The sequence below is a fragment of the Pipistrellus hanaki genome (genome assembly GCF_964339955.1).
Source record: "Pipistrellus hanaki genome assembly, chromosome: 5".
Lineage (NCBI taxonomy): Eukaryota > Metazoa > Chordata > Mammalia > Chiroptera > Vespertilionidae > Pipistrellus > Pipistrellus hanaki.
The window spans coordinates 81,716,688-81,735,808 of NC_140507.1; the positions used below are offsets into that span (position 1 = coordinate 81,716,688).

Sequence of the window (19,121 nt, forward strand, 5' to 3'; positions counted from 1 at the left end):
CATCTGTGCCTCGTGCCTCACATCATCCCATCTCGTCCACTCCATGAGGCTGGGAGGCAAAAGCGCTGCCCCTCGTGCCTGCTGCTCCTCTGGTCTGTGCAGAGCCCCAGCTGGGGGTGGTGAGCTCCTCAGCCTGTTAAAGATCTCAGTGCCAGCCCTGGCCAGGCAGCTCAGTGGTTAGAGTGTTGTCCTGATACACCAAGGTTGTGGGTTTGATCCCTAGTCAGGGCACATACAGGATCTCAGTGTCAGCCACACCCCAGCTCCTCATCCATGGTTGGGGACAGCCCCAAGTGTTGCTCAAACATGACATCCAATAGCCTGTTCACATGTCCTCTCCTGCATCTGACCACCCTGAGGCCTGGTGTCTTGAGGCTTTTGAAAAGGGGGGAGGGGTAATTCCCCTTGCTTTGGAGTACAGCTGATGTGACAGCCAGTTATGCAGGTGCTGACCACGCACCCCCTTCCCTACCCTTTATCCCATAGGAAGGTGTGTCCCCCAGAAAGCTTCTCTGAACAGTACTCTAGCCTGTCAGGTCCTGTCCCCCTTCCACAGATGAGGCAGGCTGACCCCAGGCCCTAGGCAACAGGCAGGACTTGACCAACCCTCTCAGATGCAGGTTACCCTCCCACACCTGGCACAATTGGTCCCCGATATCTAACATGCACATCCCCTGTCCAGGTTCCTCAGGGTTCCTCTCAACCTCACTTGGCCGTAGTCATATTCCATCCAGAATGTTCCATCAGAGGGGAAGGGGTGCTTGAGAAGCTGACATCTGGGCCCAAGACATCTTGCTTACAGTGAAGCCTCTCCAGGACTCTGTCCCTCAGTCTCCAAAATATCACTAAGTTGAGAAACCCCTAGGAGCCCCTGCAGTGCCCCAGGTCCCAACCCTTATTCTCAGCCGAGGGAAGATAGGATTCGCCTTTCCGCATAGAGCAAGGAGCAGAGCTGCCCTCTGGACAGGCAGCCTTTGCCCCCAGCTCACCGTGCACGCTGAGCCCAGACGTGCATTGGGACAGGGGACATCCCATCCGGGGAGGACTTGAGGCCTCATCTGCTAGAGGAGGGGCCCCCAGGTGCTGCCTCCACACCCACACCCACCAGGGATCCTGCTGGGACTGTCAGTGTGCAGCCTCTTGTTCCATAGGCAGGCCAGAAGGGTGGCAGTCAGCTTGGGACAGGCCAGGGGTTGGCCTCATGTCTCCATGCTCTCTGTTCATGCACCACAGCTCTCAGTTCTTATGGCTCCCAGAAAGTGGTCTCGTCATGTGGTACTGGGGGATATAGCAGGCTGGAAAAGCTGAACCTGGCAGGGGCGGCAGCAGGTGGGACCTGTCTGAGATGGGCAGCCCTCCCTGGGGACAATCCCTGAGTAGCATCCCTCTAATTCAAAGCAGGACAGGAATTTGAGGGTCAAGTAGATTTCTTTCAGGAGAGATTTGTTTCCACCAAAGTGGTCCATCCCAGGCAGAGCCTTTTTCTGTCATGTCAAGCCACCATCTATGTGTCAGTCCATCTGTCAAGGGATGCAGGCTGCTAACTCAGGTGTGAAGACGAGGCCATCAGCGTCTCTGACCCCAACCAGAGACACTGGCTTAGAGGGACAATGCTGGGCAGAGGGCAGACCTGACTTCCTTCTGTAGGTTGAGTTCTCCAGGACACAATCGCCAGCCCCAAGGGCCTCTGCCTCCCAGGCCTGGAGCAGATGCACTGAGCCTCAAGCAGTTGAGATGTGTCTTGTGTGCTGCCTCCCTCTTCAGTTCTGAGCGGACCTTCCTGCAAACTCTCATGGCCTCCTCACAAGAGAAACCATGCCCTGCGGTCCCCTGTGCATGCTGGGCCTCTCTGGGGCCAAGGCCACAGAGATAGGAACAGGTGCCTCGGAAGAAACCTGCCACCTCCTTCATGGGCAAACCCAGCCCAGAACTCCTTCAGCCCCTTTTTTAAACCTGAAGCTGGTAATTTTTAACTCTTCCCTGGTGTTTAACATTCATCCCCAGGAGCCTCCCTGCCCACCAGGGTAGCCATCTGTCCCTATCTGCTCTCAGCCCACTGACCACCTGGCATAGCCGGGGGTTTGTGGCCAATCCTTGTCTGGAATGGAAGCCTGAGACTCAAGCGTTGGCCAGTGTCAAGCTTGTGGGGACCTTTCTAGAACAGGGAACTCAGAGGGAAGGTTCTAGACCTTTGATCTGTGGAGAAATTTGAGAAGATGCATGCCAGACACATCACTTGTTTTTTGTTTTTTTGTTTTGTTAACATATTTATTGATTTTGTACAGAGAGGAAGAGAGAGAGATAGAGAGTTAGAAACATCGATGAGAGAGTCATCAATCAGCTGCCTCTTGCACACCCCCTACTGGGGATATGCCCGCAACCAAGGTACATGCCTTTGACCGGAATCGAACCCGGGACCCTTTAGTCCCCAAGCCGACGCTCTATCCATTGAGCCAAACCGGTTTCGGCACACACATCACTTGTAACACCTGGGAATGGCCATGGTGCAGCAACTTCCATGAGATACCCTGTCCTGCAGGAGAGACACTTTGGGTCCGGGCTGGGAATATATCTGTCCAGGCCTGGTGTTTCAGGTGCAGCCGGGACACACACCAGCCATCCCTTTTCTCCCTCCCACATCCTGCCAGGCTCCATCCTGCCATCCCTGGCAGTATCTCCAGAATGGGCAGGGGCTCCAAGCTCTATCTGGTGTCTCCACCACCTCTGAGGTCCTAGCCCCCTGCTTCTCTCCCAGGATCATCTCCCAGCCCCCTTCCCTGGTCAGCCTTGAACAAGCAGGAATGGGGCTGCATGCCTACCAGTGAGCTCTGGGGTCTCGAGGGCAGGCTTCCAGGAGTCAGCAGGTGAGAGGGGCTTTCTGAGTGCCTGTCCTATGTTTGTTCTGCACCCATCCTGTCCACATGTGTGGACAGGGGGTCTCACCAAGTGCTCGTCTCATTCTGAATATCTAGGGAACCTTGTGCCTTGGCTCCAGTTACATGCTTTCCTCTGGGACTTGTCGGGGTTCCTGATCCTCATAGCCCCTATTCCCTCATCTTCTGTCTGACAGAAAGGAGGTCACCTACATCTGAGCTTAAGGAACGGAGATGGGGGGTGGCGTTCTTGGGAAATGCCAGGGTGTAGAGCCACCCTGTCCCCAGCAAGCAGGAGAAAGAAGCCATCATCCTGAGATGCGGGAGTTGCCAGCTCAGTGTAGGCACCCTGGAATAGCTGTCATCCACCTCCCTTGTCTCGTGCATCCTTCACTAGGTCTCAGGGGCCTCCCTGTGGGATCAACTGGCCTATAGGAGCTCCCCTCCTCCCCCCAACCTAGTCTTGGGAATCATGACAACAGCAAGCCTCTCTTCTATCTGCAGCACTCTTCCACCCTGGGCAGCGTGTTTGGGGACTCGTACTATGAGCAGCAGATGGCGGCCAGGCAGGCCAATGCTCTGTCCCACCAGGTGAGCGGGTGCCCGGGCCACAGCGCCCTCAGCAAATGCTTGCCCGGACCCCGCCCGCCCTCGGGAGTGAGCTCTGCTCCTAGCACCTCCTGTCTACAGGCAGTGGAGCATGTGACTGCCTTTGCCTCCCCTGGCGTATGCATCTGGTATGTCAGTGAACGCCAACAGGGATGGGCAGTGGCTGTCACGGTGGCATTTGGCGTGGGCCATGCATGTGAGTTTGCGGGAGGTCAAGTTGGCTTTGTGTGGAGGCCAGAATCAGGCATGTGGGCACAGGAGGGGTTGGCCGCTGCCTGGAGCTGGTTACTCAACCATTCATCCATTTATCCATCCATCCATCCTGCAAGCCCTGAGGGTGTGTATGTGGGCATGCCCATGTGGATTAGGAGAGGGCGATACCCCAGGCAGAGGGACTTGTGTGAGCAGCCCTCACGAGGGTGGACCTAGGCATCCTGCAGAAGAGGTGGTCCCGAAGTCTCAGGCAGCCCATCCACAGCAGCAGTGCTCAGTGGCCAGCCTCACACCCTGTGTCCCCTCCAGCTGGAGCAGTTCAACATGTTGGAGACCGCCATCAGCTCCAGCAGTCTGTACAGCCCGGGTTCTACACTCAACTATTCGCAGGCGGCCATGATGGGCCTGACGGGCAGCCACGGGAGCCTGCAAGACCCACAGCAGCTTGGTTATCCCAGCCACAGCAGTATCCCCAACATCATTCTCACAGGTGAGGTCCTGTATGAGGTGTCCTGGGCAGGGGTCTCAGTCCTGGTGTCCCTGTCATAGGTCTCAGCCCTGGGGGAGATGGAACTCCCTGCCCTGTAGGGTGAGTCATGACACAACTGAGGTGTCTTTGGTGTGGACCCAGAGAGACCAGACCCCTGTTCTAACCTTGATTCGCTGCTGGGCTGCAGACTGGCAAGGGGGACATACACCTGGACCCCACACCAGGCATACAGCACCTTGTGCTCAGATCAAGAACTAGAGAGAGCCAGTCACTCTCCCAGCCCTATGCCTGCCACCCAGGCACCCGAATACGTTAGCTGAGTGTGTTGGGAACATAGGTGACCATGGCAGGGGGTGATCCCTGCATGACAGGAGGGCTGCTTCATGTACAGTCAACAGGAGTGTAACAGCTTATACATGCTGCCATATGTGTCTTAAAAGGCCAGAGTATAGTGCCAGGTGCCTGGGGACATGCACAGTGTGTGTGAGGGAGTTCTGCTCCAGGTAGCAGAGCCCAGACCTGTGAAGCCCTCTCCACCTGATCACCCTGCTTCCCTCCACTGAAGGTTCTTGTTTTATTGAAGAAGGAAGTAGTTTTCTAATAATCCAGGGCTGTGTGGGACCTCCCTTGGTGGTCCCCACTCACATCTCCAGGATGGATGGGTCTATGCCCAGAGTTCCCCTTCCCCCCAAGGATGGGACCCCAAGTATAGACCCAGTACTTCCTCCCTACTCTGAAGGTGCCTCAGGTACCCGAAGAGGACCAGGCCCCCATGATGACCCTGACAGTCCAGAAAGGTGGATACTTTTAAACGTGTGTGTGTGTGTTTATTGATTTCAGATAGGGAGAGAGAGAGAAAGAAAGAGAATGAACATTAATGATGAGAAAGAATCATCGATTGGCTGCCTCCTGCATGCAACCCACTGGGGAACAAGCCCACAACCCAGGCATGAGTCCTGCCCAGGAATTGAACTGTGACCTCCTGGTTCACAGGTTGACAACCACTGAACAACTCTGGCTGGTCAAGATGGAGACTTTTATACTGGTTCCTTGATGGGGAAACTGTCTTGGGAACTCCTCACAAGTAGAGGAGGGAGTCCAGGTTTGAACTAGGGTCTCTGAATAGGAACCAGACTTCCTCCATGCCACAGGAAGGGCCCTAGATGCACATGCCCAGCCTGCTTCTCTGACAGGAGGGGACTTCCTGCTGATGTCTGAGCTGGATCTCTCTGGGTAGGGCCAGCCTGTGCGTTGTGGTGTTGAGCAGTGTCCCTGGTCTCCACATAATGTTAGTATCACCCCCTTCCCCAGTCCTGGCAACTAGAAATGTTCCCTGGGGTAGCCAAGCCCTCTTCCCTGATGTGGGGGTAGGGAACCAAGGCTGAGTTGACTTTTGTGTCGCCCTAATTCAGTGACAGGAGAGTCCCCTCCCAGCCTCTCTAAAGAACTGACCAGCACGCTGGTTGGGGTTGGTGATGTCAACTTCGACACTGACAGCCAGTTCCCTCTGGATGAACTCAAGATTGACCCCCTGACCCTGGATGGACTGCACATGCTCAATGACCCTGACATGGTCCTGGCCGACCCGGCCACCGAGGACACCTTCCGGATGGACCGTCTGTGAGTGCACACCCAGCACTCTGCTGCCCAGCCACGGCTCCGTCACCCCGCCGGTCAGTGGTCCCAACGGAGTCTCCCTGAGCCCAGGGACTGCACACTCTGTCCCTGCAAACGGCCGAGCTTGTGATTCTGAGCTTGCAATACCGCCAAGCACCCCCTCCTGCCCTCCCTCGGCTGTCCACCTTTCTTGGGAGGCTGTGAGTTGCCCTCTAGGACTACCCCCTGTGCACACTCTTTCACCTCCCACCCCAGGCCATGAGCCATCAGTCCCTGTAAGATGCAAAAAGCATGTTGGGCAGGGCCACAGGCCTGGGGGTACCGGGGTCTGCTCCTCACTGTGGTGGGCAATGTGCATTTCCGACTGTTGTCCAGCTCTCACTGCCTTCCTTCATCCCTGGTTCCTACCCTCCACCCCTGCAGCTGCCACCCCCAGGTTGTGGTTAGGTAGCGAGCCATCCCCACCGACAAAAGAGAGAGAACGCCAGAGAGTGGGATAGACCCAGTGCAAAATAAACACTATTTTGACTGCTGTCTTTTATATATTCCTGAGCAAACAGAATGCTAGAACCCTTCTCATGGGGGTGGATGTAAACAGAGCAGCTAGATCTTCCCAGCCTCCTCCCACCTCACCTACCCCCACACCAGATCCTTCTGGGGCTGCCTCTGTCAGGAAGCCGCTGGCCGGGATGAATGTGGGAGTCGGTTATTTCTAGGGGTGGGTTTAGAACTTGTGTTCATCTTTCCTGCTCTGTGCTATGGTCACTGTTACTGTTATTTACAGACTGGTGGGAAGGGCATGGCCAGGGCATTTTTGTTGTATTTTCTGTTGTTTCTTTCGGTATGTATTTGCATTTTGGCTGTAGATGAGTAGTTGACTCCTTCAAGCCAATACTTGCCTGAGAGCATCTTTTTATTCCTGAAATGCTACATTGCATATGTTTTAAAGCTAACTGGAAGCAGTCTGCCATCTGAGCTGTGACCCTAGCCTCATTAGTTTCACCTCAAGTTATCTCAAAACAGAAGGGTTGAGTGGCTGCCCAGCCCAGTGAGGGCAGGTTGTGCCAGGTGAGGACTCTGACAGAAGCTTTGGGTAACTGGAGGTGCCTTTTCTCTGGCTACGCAACAGACTTCTGGAAAGGAGCCAATGTTTTTATTAAGGGCCTGGAGAAGACCCGGCTCTGCCTCGCCCTAAAGGTGCCCGCCAGTCCTCAGGGCTGGTGTGCCCCAGACCCTGAGGCTGCAGCAGCTGTGGCCCCTCTGTTCCTAGACACCCCACATGAGGTTGTCTCTCATCCCCATCCTGAGAACCAGCTGACACTCATCCCCCTGGCCACTTCTGTTGTTGCTCCTCCTGGTAGGACTGGGTTTGGAGGCAAAGAGCAGCATGCTTTTAGTGGTGGGTTTCTAGGTGCTTGCTTCTCAAAGTGCCTTGATAGGCAGTGGTGACCATCCCTCTGCCCTCAGGCCCTTCGAGGGGGTGACAGGCTGGCTCTCTTTTCTGTTGGCAGCTTTACTAGGAATCTCTGTTTCAGTCCCCAAGTTGCATCTCAACTTACTCCTCCACATGCTGTTGAGCTGACACTTCTGCCTGGTGTGTTTGTGGTGCCAGAGGCCACCCTTCTGCCTCGGCCTCGGGAGCCCTTTCACTGGGAGCTGGATTTGATCCTAGCAATTGTCCTTCCTTTTCGCTCCTTGGCCAGGCTGTTAGCATGTATCCAAGCAGCTGGGCAGCCACACTTGTGAGAAGGTCTCCCTCCCCAGTCACTTGGCCCCGCCACCATTGTCTGGGCTTGAGGAGCACAGTGTCAGTCTGTCCGGGTCCAGGGCCTATCCTTTTTCTGTGGCAGGGACTGGGAACATAGATGGGGACTTTTTAAATAAAATTTAAAAAAAGAACATCTAGATGTACATAGAAGAGTTTGGTTACCATTAGACTTGTATGTAGAACTTTTAAAAAATGGCCTTAATAAATTTACAAGCAACCTTCCTGGATGCAATTTTCAAACAAGGCTTTGGGATCCAGTGAGGGAGCCTTGTCAGCCCACGCTTCCCATCTGTCCAGCACCAGTTCTAGGTGCAGACAGACAGGCGAGGCCCATGGCCTGGAGCACAGGTGACATTGTATTAACGTGCATCCTCTGCCTATGAGAGGTGGAGGTGCAGAGCTATCCTCAGAGGTGGCCCCACCAGGAGCCAGCGGCCAGGCATCTCCACGTCTTCCTGGGCCTTGGGAGGCCTCCTGGGGTCTGCAACAGGGAATTTGTGGGGTTTTTTTTTTTTCTTAAATATCACTTCTCTACTAAATATTCTTGAGTTGCCAAGACTTTCTGAGGCAAGACAGCATAAGGGAATCAGTCTTCTGACTTGTGATGTGAAAATACTGTGATTTTAGGTAAGCTGCACCAAGAGGGGCGGGCCTGTGCCTATATTCTGTATGTAGACCTACCGCCCATGTCCTACTCGAATAAGCTCGGGGCAAGACTGGACTTCAAGCCTTGACACTGAGCCCACATGGGCTCAGAGGCCATCCAGGTCCCCCGACTGCCCTCTTCCTAGTGCTCTTGGCTTTAGCTGAGTCCCCTCAGCTGTGCAAACCTTTCCTCTGGGAGCTCAAGCTGCTTGGCCTAATCCCCATCTGCCTCAGTTTACCCTCTGCCCTCCAAGTCCCCAGGGCAATGAGTTTGTCCCTCTACATAGCTCATGGGCTGAGATGAATCCTGGGGTTAGCGACTCTCTGTTCTCCAGAGAAGAGGGTTGTGCCTAGGACTGACTGGAGGAGAAGACAGGGTCTCGGGATCATATCCCCCATCACAGGTGCCCATGCTGACCTCCCCGCTCCATGCCCTTACAGGGGGAAGACAGGCAGCGCTGTTTGGAGCGTCCTGCAGCCCCCTCCCCTTGATACTTCTGGGCAGGAAGGGTGAGTGCCAGTCTCTTGGGGCAGAGGTGCTTGAGATCCTCAGTGGAAAGCTCGGGGCAGGTCAACCCCTCAGCAAAATGTGGGGACTCATAGCCAATGGTATCCCAGTGTTGGCCAGGCTCCCCAGTGGGGACAAGCCACAGTAGAAGGGGCCCTAATTAAAGTGGGTCCAGCCCACCACTGGTTCGCAGGGGTCCCTGGGACCAGCTATCGAGGGCAGGGCTGTATGCTGCTTGACTTTTCCCCAGGGATGCTTCCCCACCCCCTTGCGTGGGCTGGACTTTTTGGCCCTCTATGCTATTATCTGCCCAAGGTTTTCATAGTGAAGGAGGGTTCCGAGTGGTTAGTGTGTTTGACCTGATTTTCACTGGCCAAACTCCTGGAAGGACATCCAGTGGGGTGGTCTGCTGTGAGGCCCATATGTCACATGGAGTGGATGAGGTCAGCTCTGTCAAATGAGGCGCTGTTGGAGGGCAAGGGGCCCCCTACCCATTCATGCATTCTGCCGGGGCCAGATGTTCAGTGTGGGGGACCTTGTCTGTCAGGTTTCCTGGGCCTGATGAGTGCCTATGAGCAACTTTCAATAAGAAGCCACGGGGCCCCTGAGCTGATTATAACCAAACACCCATCCAACGCCCCCTCCACTGGACTCAACTTTGTTTTTCCACAGGAGGCACCCCCAACCCCATATGAGGTTCTGGAGGCTTTAGGGGATTGACAAAGCAGCCCTGGGTTCTGATGAAGCTGTGGTCAAAGCTTTGGGGGCCCAGGGTAGGACTTGGGTATGGGGAGCCCAAGGTCTGAGGTACTGGGCACCCTGGTCCTGGCCCATCACTCCTGCGGTGGCGGTCCAGGCGAGGGGTCTGTGGCTACCTGAGCCCTCGTGTGGCCTGCAGAGCTGGGGGAGGACTTGGTGCCTCACCCTCTCCGGAGGCTTGCCTGGACTAAGTGTGCAGCTGGGTCTGTTTCTGTCCCCTTTCTTTTTGGTCCCTGGGCTTCCACTCCTGGGGGTCTCTCAGTTTTATGTGACTAGGGGCCGCTGTGACATTCCTGCAGGGGTGCTGGTTGAGTGGGGCTCAGGCCTTTCATTACCCATGTGCCACAGGCAACTGGGCACTCCCCAGGAGAGGGGGGTAGGGTGCTGGGGTACTCCTGGAGAGCAGATGCAAGACCCTTGTGGACTGGGCCAAAGTTTCCCTCCTGTTTACTGGCTCAGACCCATGGGTCTCAGGGCCCCTCCCAATCAGGGTGAATGAAGGGCAAGGGTTGTATGTCAGGGTAATGCTGGCTGCAGATGGCTCCCTCTGCTTTCCATCCTCCTGGCCAGTTCCCAGCACCTCATCCCAAGGAGCCAGGTTCTGGAATTTGGGGGCAATTGATGCCCAGCCCACCCTAGCCTGTCACTTCTGACCTCTTGCCTGCTCGGACAAGGGGCACTGCCATGGCCTTCCCCACTGGGCCCTGGGAGGGAGGCCTTTGGCAGCCAAGGTCCATTGCCCCCTAATGTGTCCCCCCAGGAAATTGCCCCCAAGGGGTCTGGGTGGCACTTTAATATATGCAAACTCATCGGTCTGAGCCCTGCCCCACCTGTGTCCCTCTGTCCCCAGGCTGGCTCTGCCCCCACCCCCACCCCAGCATGTACACTCTGCTGTGGATGTCCATGGGCCGTGCGTGTGGGTGCCCGTGGCGGGCTGGGGCGGGCGGCTCAGGGCGCACTCGGCCAGCCCCTGCCTGTCCTCTGGCGTGGACGCTTTTGTCTTTGTACCTTTGCATCCTTTGTAATGAAACCTAATAAAAACCCAACGTTTTCGTCTCTGCCTCCTCCCCGTTTTTCCTACCCCTGTTCTTCACCCAGAGATGAAATATGGGTGTCACAGGTACACCTGGTGGGAACCACACGCACACATGAATATGGACACACAGATGTGCACCCCTCACAATCTCACCCTACTAGCCAGCTACTTGGACCTGTGTCCCGGAAGGGGAACAACCAACCCCCCAGGATCCTGGATCAGACACTTCAGGGTGGGTGAGCTGCAGCAGCTGGACACTGCTAGTTAGTTCAGAGGGAAGCCAGCAGTAAGGCCAGACTCCACCATCTTCCCAAAGAGAGACCACAGCCACCATCCTGCCGAACACACTTTATTCTGTCCTGCCTGATCTCTTCCCTTCCCCAAGGTTGGCTGCCCCTCAGTGCTCCAGGCCTGAGGGTGGCCGTCATCTAATGGCAGGTCCCCCACCCATCCCTAGGCCTGCTGCAGCCCCTGGGTCTCATAGTCTTCCGGGATGGTGTCTGTGGAGGGAGAGAGGATAGGCGAATGAGAAAGGGTGAGGCCAGCAGGGCAGACCTGCTACCTAGCAGGCCCTCCCCTCCCCCCGCCCCCTTACTCTCCTCTTACCGTTGCAGCGGTAGCGCAGGTTGGCCCAGATGATGTTCTCCTGGGAGAAGCAGAAGACACCCAGGCGGCCACCCCGCATAGTTGTGTCCAAGACCACATTGCTGTCAGCTACCAGCTCAGGGCCCTCGTAGAACCGCACTCTGGGGGAGGGGGAGACGGGACAGTGAAGCACCTCAGCGTGCGGCGTCCTGCCCTGGCAGATGGGCCCCTCCCGTCCCTCCTGCCTGACCCATACTCAGAGCAGGTGGGGTTCCTGACTGGAAGCTCAGTTTCCCTGTGTGAGAGAATGGATACCCAGGATCCTGGACACAGTGGGTGCTAACTGGATTTCCTGCACAGAGTAGGGATTGAGAAATGGGGTGTGGGTGAGACCCCACCTTCTGGCTGAGGCCCCGCTGTGTGCTGGGTCCTAGGTGGGGTGTCATGTCCCAGGGCCAGTCACAGTTCATTCTAGCTGCCTGCGTTGTACCACCTGTCTTACAGACAAGGGGACCAAGGCCCCCAGAGCCCCTCCTTCAGGCCCAGGGTGGAGCAGGGACTGGGTCCCCGGCAGGGTGGGGTCCCCACCTGATGTAGCCCACCTGGGGCCGGTGCTGCAGGAACCAGCGGTAGGACGTCTTGTCCTTCCAGCCCACGTTGCGGGGATCCTTCCACAGCAGCCGCACCTGTGACGCTGTGTCCCCCGTGTGCCACAGCGCGTTCCGCAGCTGCTCCCCAGGGCCCGTGGAGGACTTCACAGCCTGGCGTGCCCGGGAACAGGAGCGGAGGGTCAGAGGCCACGGAGGCCCCTGGGGCCTCTCGGAACCCTGCCCGGTGGCTCCTTCAGGTCATGGAGGAATGATAGCAGACTTGGTGGGGGGTGGGGGGCAGGGTCTGGATGGGAAACCCACAGGAAGCCGCCTTGAGCACCACATGGAGATTTGCAGGTGGGTCATGGCGGGTAACTGGTCTGGGGACTCCTGAGAGGGTGTGGAAGTCGGTGAATAGGTTTGGGGGTCTGGGAAGATTAGGACGTCTGGGAGAGGATTTAGTGACCCGTAGAGAGTGTTGGGTGTCTATGGGATAAACGGGGGTCTAGAGGATTTGGGAAATATCTGCAACGTAGTCTGGGGGGTCTGCAGGAGGGTTTGGAACCTGAGGGAAAGCTTAGGGCTCTGCGAGAGGGTTTCGGGGCCCAAGAGATGACTGGGGGTGCTGGGTGAGGGTTTGGAGGTCTGGGAGAGGAAACGGGAGGATTTGGGGGCCTATGGGAATCCAGAGGAGAGATGAAAGTGGGTAGGAAGACTTTGAGTGATGCTGGGGGGCTGTGGAAGCTTTGGGGTTCTGTGGAAGGGTTTAGGGGCTTGCTAGAGGCCATGGAACAAGAGGTCAGGAGGCCCCTGCCCCTGCACACCTTGAGCTGGATTCCAGGTTCAGCCACAGCACGGAAGGGGTTGGCCTGCCAGTATGTCTGCTCCATCTGCTTCCACATGACCACGTAGAAGCTCGAGCTGTCCTGGTAGCCAAAGATGAAGCCAGCGTAGTCATCGTCCGTGACGGTGTTCACATGAAACGTGCCTTCGAAGTCCACGCCATTGAAAGCAGTGTAACCTGGGCAGATAGGAGACCAATGGGATCCTGGACTCCCCAGAACCACCCCACCCCCAGAGACCAGCTTGGCCCCTGGGCCCAGACTACCCTCTCAGGACACCCACCCCATCCCTACCCTCTGAATTCAGACACAGCCGTGCTCTAGCATGCCTCAGCCACCCTGCTCTAGCCCAGACCCAACCTGACCTCGCCCCACCCTCCCTCTGGCCCTGGCCCTGAGCATCTCCCTGCAGAGCCTTTCCCCTCCCAGCGTCTCACCCACAGCCAGGCCAGGGTCGCTGTTCATTGTCTGCACAATCTCCATCCCCTAGGAAAGACAAAGGAAGAAGGGCCTCAGCCTGGCCACGGGGCCCTCAGCTTTCCAGCCCCTCGCTTAGCACCCTAAGCGGGGGTTCTGAGTTCCTCCCCGCTTCTGCCTGTCCCTGCTCCCACCTGGTTGAGCACCACCCAGTTGGGGTCTATTTGTGCGTCACCCTCGGGGTCCAGCACCACCGTCTGGAAGGCCCGGAAATCCGTGAGGGTGATCTCGGCATTCTCGGGACAAACATCGATCTTGTCCACCACCTTGTCAGCGTCGAAGTCGTCCTGGCACGCATCACCTACGCCATCCCCTGAGAGGAGGTGGGAGACCCTGGGGTGGAGAGGTCAGCGCCAGGCTCCCCACTCCGTGCCTAGCCCCGCCCACTCCAGCGACTGGCCACGCCCGCACCTATTGGCCCCGCCACGCCCATTTGAAAACCTGCCCCAGTGGCTCCACACACCCTGTCCCACCACGGGTCCCACCCCCTGCCTTACGATCTGAGTCTTCCTGGCCCGGGTTGGGCACCAGGCGACAGTTATCCCGATTGTCAGGGACTCCGTCGTTGTCGTCATCCTCATCGCAGGCATCACCCTGTCCATCGCGGTCTGAGTCCTGCTGGGCGCTGTTGGGCACTGTGGGGCAGTTGTCCCGAGAGTCCTGGTGCCCGTCCCCGTCCCTAGAATGGGTGGGGGAGGCAGAGAAACAAGGAGATCCTCACAGGGCCCGGTCAGGGGCTCCCCATCCTGAGCCCCATCCCAGGAGGCCTCCTTACTGGTCTTGGTCGCTGTCACAAGCGTCTCCCACAAAGTCGTGGTCCACATCCCTCTGAGGAAGGGGGGGTGCAGGGGTCCACAATCAGAGCAAAGGAACTCAGAAGCCTCCAACCCAGGCCCAAGTTCAAGAGCAAAGGTCCTCCTGACCCCAAGGAACACCCCACCAGCTGCTTTGGAATGGGCGGCAGACTTGTTAACAGCCTGGAGCGCAAGCCAGGGGTCTGACCCAAGTGGGGTCTGACCTGCCCTCACCTGGTCTGGGTTGCTCTTCTGGGGACAGTTATCGCAGACATCCCCTACACTGTCACCATCACTGTCCTTCTGGTCTGAGTTGGGCACCCTAGGGCAGTTGTCCGCTGGGTTTCGGATCCCTGTGAAGAGCGGGGGAACAGGACAGCACCCAGAGATCAGGCGGGGCCAGGCCGACTTCAGCAGGGCAAGTGCGAGCCTGGGGCAGAGTCCTACCCTCTCCAGGCTCCCAGTGACTACAAAGTAGGCCCAGCCTCACAGACTTCCTGAATAGATGGCCACGGAGGGGACTGGCCCTCACTAGGAGGCAGCTCAGCCAGGCCCTCTCCTTGCCCTGTGAATGCACCCCCTGAGCTTCTATGCCCCAAGTGTAAAAAGGGCGCCTTCCAGCTGGCATGGTTTAGCAGCTGAGCATTGACCTAGGAACCAGGAGGTCATGGTTCTATTCCTGGTCAGGGCACATGCCTGGGTTGCAGGCTCGATCTCCAGTGTGGGACTTGCAGGAGGCAGCTGATCAATGATTCTCTCTCTTCATTGTTGTTTTTGTCTCTCTCTAAAATAAATAAATAAAACTTTTTTTTAAAGGGCACATCCCCAACCCTAAACTCCAGGTTTTGTCCTGCTTTTCCTCCCTGCAGCATCCGACATAGAGAGCATTTTTCTGCTCCCCTGAGCATGGTTCATGGTCCTGAGCATCTCAGGCCAAACCCTCGGCTTTGGAGCCCGGCTATTCCCCCCAACACCCTCCCCCCCGCCTCGCTCACGGTCACCGTCGATGTCATCGTCACAAGCGTCTCCTTTGCCGTCCTGGTCAGTGTCCTTCTGGTCTTCGTTCTTCTGGGTTCGGCAGTTGTCACACGCATCGCCCCACTTATCATCATCCGAATTGCGTTGGTCTGGGTTCCGGACCAATGGGCAGTTGTCCTGGGGGAGAGAGGACCAGTTAAAGGGAGGAGGGGGGTGTCAGGCCAAGTGGGGCAAAGGTCACATCCCAGAGGAGCCCCTTTCTGATTCTGGGAACCCTATATCGCAATGGGGGCCGAGTCCAGCCTCTGAGGCCACGCCCTCGCCAAGGCCACGCCCACCCAGCTCGCCCGGGCCCCGCCGCGGCCCCACCTCCTCGTTCAGGACTCCGTCCCCGTCGGCGTCGGGGTCGCAGGCGTCTCCGATGCCGTCGCGATCCACGTCCTCCTGCCCCGAGTTGGGCACCGTCCTGCAGTTGTCCTAGGGGCGGGCAGGGAGGGCAGACATGAGGGGCGTGCCGTGTGGCCCCGCCCACACCACGACGGACACGCCCTCCGCTCTTGCTCGCACCCTCCTCTCCCCCCCTCCCCAACATCTCGCCCTCTGTCTGCGCCCACCTTGCGGCAGTGTCGCTCCGAGCAGCGCAGCTTCTCATCCGGGAAGCCGTCCAGGTCGGTGTCTCGGCCGCAGAGAACCCCGTTGCCAGCCCAGCCGATGGCACACTGCGAACAAGGAGGTGAGCGGAGGCTCCGGCGTCCCCGAACCCCGCCTCCCCATTCCACGCCCCTTCCCGTCCTGGTCCGGGCACACGCCCGCGCTCACCACGCAGGATTTGGAGCCATCGCGCTCCACCACGCAGTCGGCCTTCTCGTGGCACGTGCTGGGGGAGCCGTCGGGGCACAGGCGCTGGTTGCGCGGGCGGCAGCCGGAGGCCTGGTCGCCCACGAAGCCGGGCTGGCACTGGCCGCACTGGAAGGAGCCCTGCGTGTGGGCGGAGGGAGGTCAGCTGGGGACGCTGCCTCTTCACCCCACCTCCCCTGCCCGTCCCTCCGTCCTCCTCCTCTCCTCCGGCCTCACCCGGGTGTTGACGCACACGGAGTTGGGGACGCAGTTGTGCTGCCCGGTCTCACACTCGTTGATGTCCGTGCAGACCTGGGGGGGAGGGAGCGCAGAGGTCACTGCCCCCACGCAGACACCCGAACCCGGGGCCGACGTCCTCTGCGTGCTACCTCTCCCCTCCATACCGCCGCAGACACCGGCCATTCCTCACTCGGACCCTTACCCAACTGACTCCCTGCGGCCGGTCCCCACCCCCTCTCGCTGGAGGCGAGGCAGGGAACCGGCCACGTGGCTCCAAGAGTTCACGAAACAAAATGCGCATCTAGCCGAAGCCGGTTTGGCTCAGTGGATAGAGCGTCAGCCTGCGGACTCAAGGGTCCCAGGTTCGATTCCGGTTAAAGACGTACCTTGGTTGCGGGCACACCCCCAGTAGGGAATGTGCAGGAGGCAGCTGGTCGATGTCTCTCTCTCATTGATGTTTCTAACTCTCTATCCCTCTCCCTTCCTCTCTGTAAAAAATCAATAATATATATATACTTTTTAAATGCGCACCTCCCCCTCCCCCTCGCCCCCGCCTCACGACTCCTCCCGGCGCCGCTCCCCAAGGCCCTCACCTGCTTGTTGGCCTTGGCGAAGGGCAGCCCCACACCCTCGTGGGGGGCGCCGCTGTACCCCGGGGGACAGGCCTCGCAGCGGAAGCCGGGGCTGGTGTTGACGCAGCGGACCCGGGGGAAGCAGGGGTGGGCGTTACACTGGAGGACAAGGGCCATGGGGGTCAGAGGACGGAGCTGCTCCGCTCCCCGGCGCCCCCCAGCGGCGCCTTAGGCTTCCTGCGACTCCGAGTTGGAGAATCCGGGGGCCAGCAGCCAGCACTTTGGAGGGGGGATGGCCCACGGGGCGGAGGCCATCGTTCCGGGGGTCAAATGCGACTTGGCCTTGTTGGGGGTGGAGGCAGGGCCAGGGGAGGAGAGGGAACGCCGGGAGGGGGCCGTTCCTGGCTCCCGGCAGGTGGGGTGGTCATGGGCGGGGGGAGGGATGGTGAGGGCGGCCGTCCCCAGCGGAGGGGGGGAGCGGCCGTCGGGGTGTGCGTGCCCTTCGGGAGGGGGGCCGTCGGGGCGGACTCTCCGCGGCGGTGGAAGGGTCGTTGGGGCTGCCGAGCCTCGGAGGGGAGGGGGGGTGCTGGGGCGGACCCCTCTCGGCGGTGGGGAGAGGTATCGGCGCGGGTCTCCCGGGTGGCGAGGAGGGTGGTCGGAGCGGGCGACCCCCGGCGGCGGGGAGGTCGTCCGGACGTGCGCCCTCGACCGGGAGGGGGTCCTCGGGGAGAGCGCCCCCAGCTGACGAGGAGGCGGGGGGGACGTTGGGGAGTTGGGGGGGCGTCGGGGTGGTGGGGCGGGCACACCTCGTTGATGTCAGCGCAGTGCGAGCCGTTGCCGGCGAAGCCCGCGGGGCAGGGTCCGCAGCGCGCGCCGCCGGCGGTCATGGTGCAGGCGACGCCGGGGAAGCAGGCGCCGGGCGCGCACTGGGGCAGCGGCCGCACGCTCAGGCCGGGGGTGCGCGCCGGCTGCATCCCTGCGGGCGGGGGGAGGGGCAGTCAGCCAGGCCGGGCGGAGCCTGCAGCCCCCGCCGTGCAGAGGGCTGGACCCATCAGGACCTTCCACCCCCATCCCACCCGGACTGCTCTCCGGGTCGCTCCAGCCTCCGCCGTCCGTCTGTCCGTCCGTGCTCATACTGTTTCCCTGCGCGCCTATACCTCCTTGTACCTCCCGCTCGGCTTCTGCCTCTGTCTGAGCGTCCTCCTCCCAGCACCTCTGTCTCCGCTCCCTGTCCGTCTCTCCACTCCCCTCATGCACTTCCTCCGTCTCTGCCGGCCTCGTTCTCTTCCCCGTCTCCCTCCCTCCCTCTCTTCTCTCCACTTCTTGCGGTCCCGCCACCCGGGCTCTGCCTCCTCAGGTCCACGCACCGCACGCGTCACACTCCATCACCGTGTTCTTCAGGAACGTGATCTCCTTGACCTGGTGTGCAGAGGGGATGGTGTGTGCTCAGCCGGGCTCCGTTTTTCTCCTCCTCCTCCTCTCTCCATCCCCTGGATTCCCTCCCCTCCCCTCGCCCCTCGGACACCCTTCTTCCGCCGCCGCCTGCCCTGGCGCAGCCCCTGCCTCCCAGCCCTCAGCCCCGCCTGGTCCAGGCCTCACTCCCCCCTCGCCCCGGACGCCGGGACCCTCCACCCCGCCCGCACCTGCTGCCTCAGCAGCTCCCGCACGTCCCGCAGCGCCGCGTTGGTCTCCTGCAGTTCGCGCAGCATCTGCGGGCCCAGGTTCGCACCTGCACCGATAGGGGGCGCTGGTGGGGTGTGGAGCCGGGGGACTCCCCCCACGCAGCTCCTCACGCGGCCGCCGCCACCGACAGGAGCCCACGGACGGGAGCCCACGGACGGGAGCCCACGGACAGGAGCCCTGTTCCTTGAGAGCTTCTCCCCGCTCCGCCCCGCTCCCCCGCAGCCGCCCGCTCCCTTCACCCCGCAGCCCCGCTCCCCGCCCCGCCGCCGGCCCCGGCCTCCCGCGGACCCTCCCGGCCGCTTAGGGGCTGGGCGCGCGGCGCGGGGAGGGCGGCTTACCCAGCGGGACCTGGCTCTGGCCCTGCCCCGACGCCCCCAGGGCGGCCAGCGAGAGCAGGAGGACGCAGGCGGCGGCGAGGACCATGGCGGCGAAGGGGAGCTGGGCCTCGGCTCGCTCTCTGCCGCCCACCGGCCGGCGGGGCCTATTTATCCCCGCAGCGGGGCCGGCCCCAGGGACGGCCCACCGCGCCCTGCCCAGCGCCCGGCCGCAAGGTAAACAGCCAGCCCTGGCCTTTGCGTTCAGGGCCCCGCCCGGCGTGGACCTGGTGGGGAAACTGAGTCATAGGGGGCCAGCGCAGGGGTTAGTGGGATGGGGAGTGAGGTGGGACCACCCTCCAGCCCTCTCAGTCACTTATTTTATGGGGTGCCTGCTGTATGCCAAGCCCGGGGCAGCCCCCCTCAACTCACACTCGGGGAAGCAGTCAAGGGTGGCTAAAGGTTAAGACCCACCTCCATCTCCACCTCCCTCCCTGCTTTAGGTCAGGCTGACTGACCCTTCCCTCCCTCCCTCTTCTCTTGCTTCCAAACGGGGCAAGTGAGGTCTCTCTGTGCCTCTGTTTCCCCCTACACAATGGTGGGAACAAGCATCATTATTACAGGAAAATGAGGGGTCAGCGGAAAGCAGGGGCCCTCAGTCTGCCTAACCTGGGAGCCCCCAGCGGGAGGC

The 19,121-nt window shown here is 59.8% G+C and overlaps 2 protein-coding genes across 12 annotated transcripts in view; one reads left to right on the plus strand and one right to left on the minus strand.

Moving 5' to 3' along the window:
• The window catches only part of CRTC1 (CREB regulated transcription coactivator 1), a 68,624-nt gene extending 58,089 nt beyond the window's left edge, over nt 1–10,535 (plus strand). For 8 of the 11 annotated variants that reach the window (XM_084883220.1, XM_084883227.1, XM_084883228.1 and 5 more), the window contains 3 exons: nt 3,378–3,464; nt 4,005–4,185; nt 5,598–10,535. In XM_084883220.1, coding sequence (XP_084739346.1) covers nt 3,378–3,464; nt 4,005–4,185; nt 5,598–5,809 — 480 coding nt within the window. In that variant the 3' untranslated portion in view covers nt 5,810–10,535. The remainder of the gene's footprint in view (nt 1–3,377; nt 3,465–4,004; nt 4,186–5,597) is intronic. The other 3 variants (XM_084883226.1, XM_084883229.1, XM_084883221.1) reach the window with 1 other exon arrangement.
• Nucleotides 10,536–10,857: 322 nt separating this feature from the next.
• COMP (cartilage oligomeric matrix protein) lies at nt 10,858–18,645 on the minus strand. Its single transcript, XM_084883986.1, has 19 exons — nt 18,455–18,645; nt 18,077–18,162; nt 17,801–17,852; nt 17,240–17,409; nt 16,455–16,592; nt 15,859–15,933; nt 15,604–15,762; nt 15,399–15,503; nt 15,154–15,261; nt 14,802–14,961; nt 14,041–14,159; nt 13,788–13,840; nt 13,510–13,691; nt 13,147–13,325; nt 12,973–13,021; nt 12,518–12,714; nt 11,692–11,864; nt 11,125–11,264; nt 10,858–11,018 (listed from the first exon to the last, which is right to left on the minus strand). Exons 1-19 carry the CDS (start codon nt 18,537–18,539, stop codon nt 10,972–10,974), a joined length of 2,277 nt encoding a protein of 758 aa, XP_084740112.1. The 5' UTR covers nt 18,540–18,645; the 3' UTR covers nt 10,858–10,971.
• Between the last annotated feature and the right edge of the window lie 476 nt (nt 18,646–19,121).

Bases quoted from the DNA above. Each gene is read 5' to 3' on its own strand.
- COMP (XM_084883986.1), bottom strand. From the start codon at position 18,539: ATGGTCCTCGCCGCCGCCTGCGTCCTCCTGCTCTCGCTGGCCGCCCTG. The intron at 18,163-18,454 runs GTAAGCCGCCCT...CTATCGGTGCAG, and splicing joins CCAGAGCCAGGTCCCGCTGG to GTGCGAACCTGGGCCCGCAG. The intron at 11,265-11,691 runs GTGGGGACCCCA...CCCCTCCCCCAG, and splicing joins CCCCAGGTGGGCTACATCAG to AGTGCGGTTCTACGAGGGCC.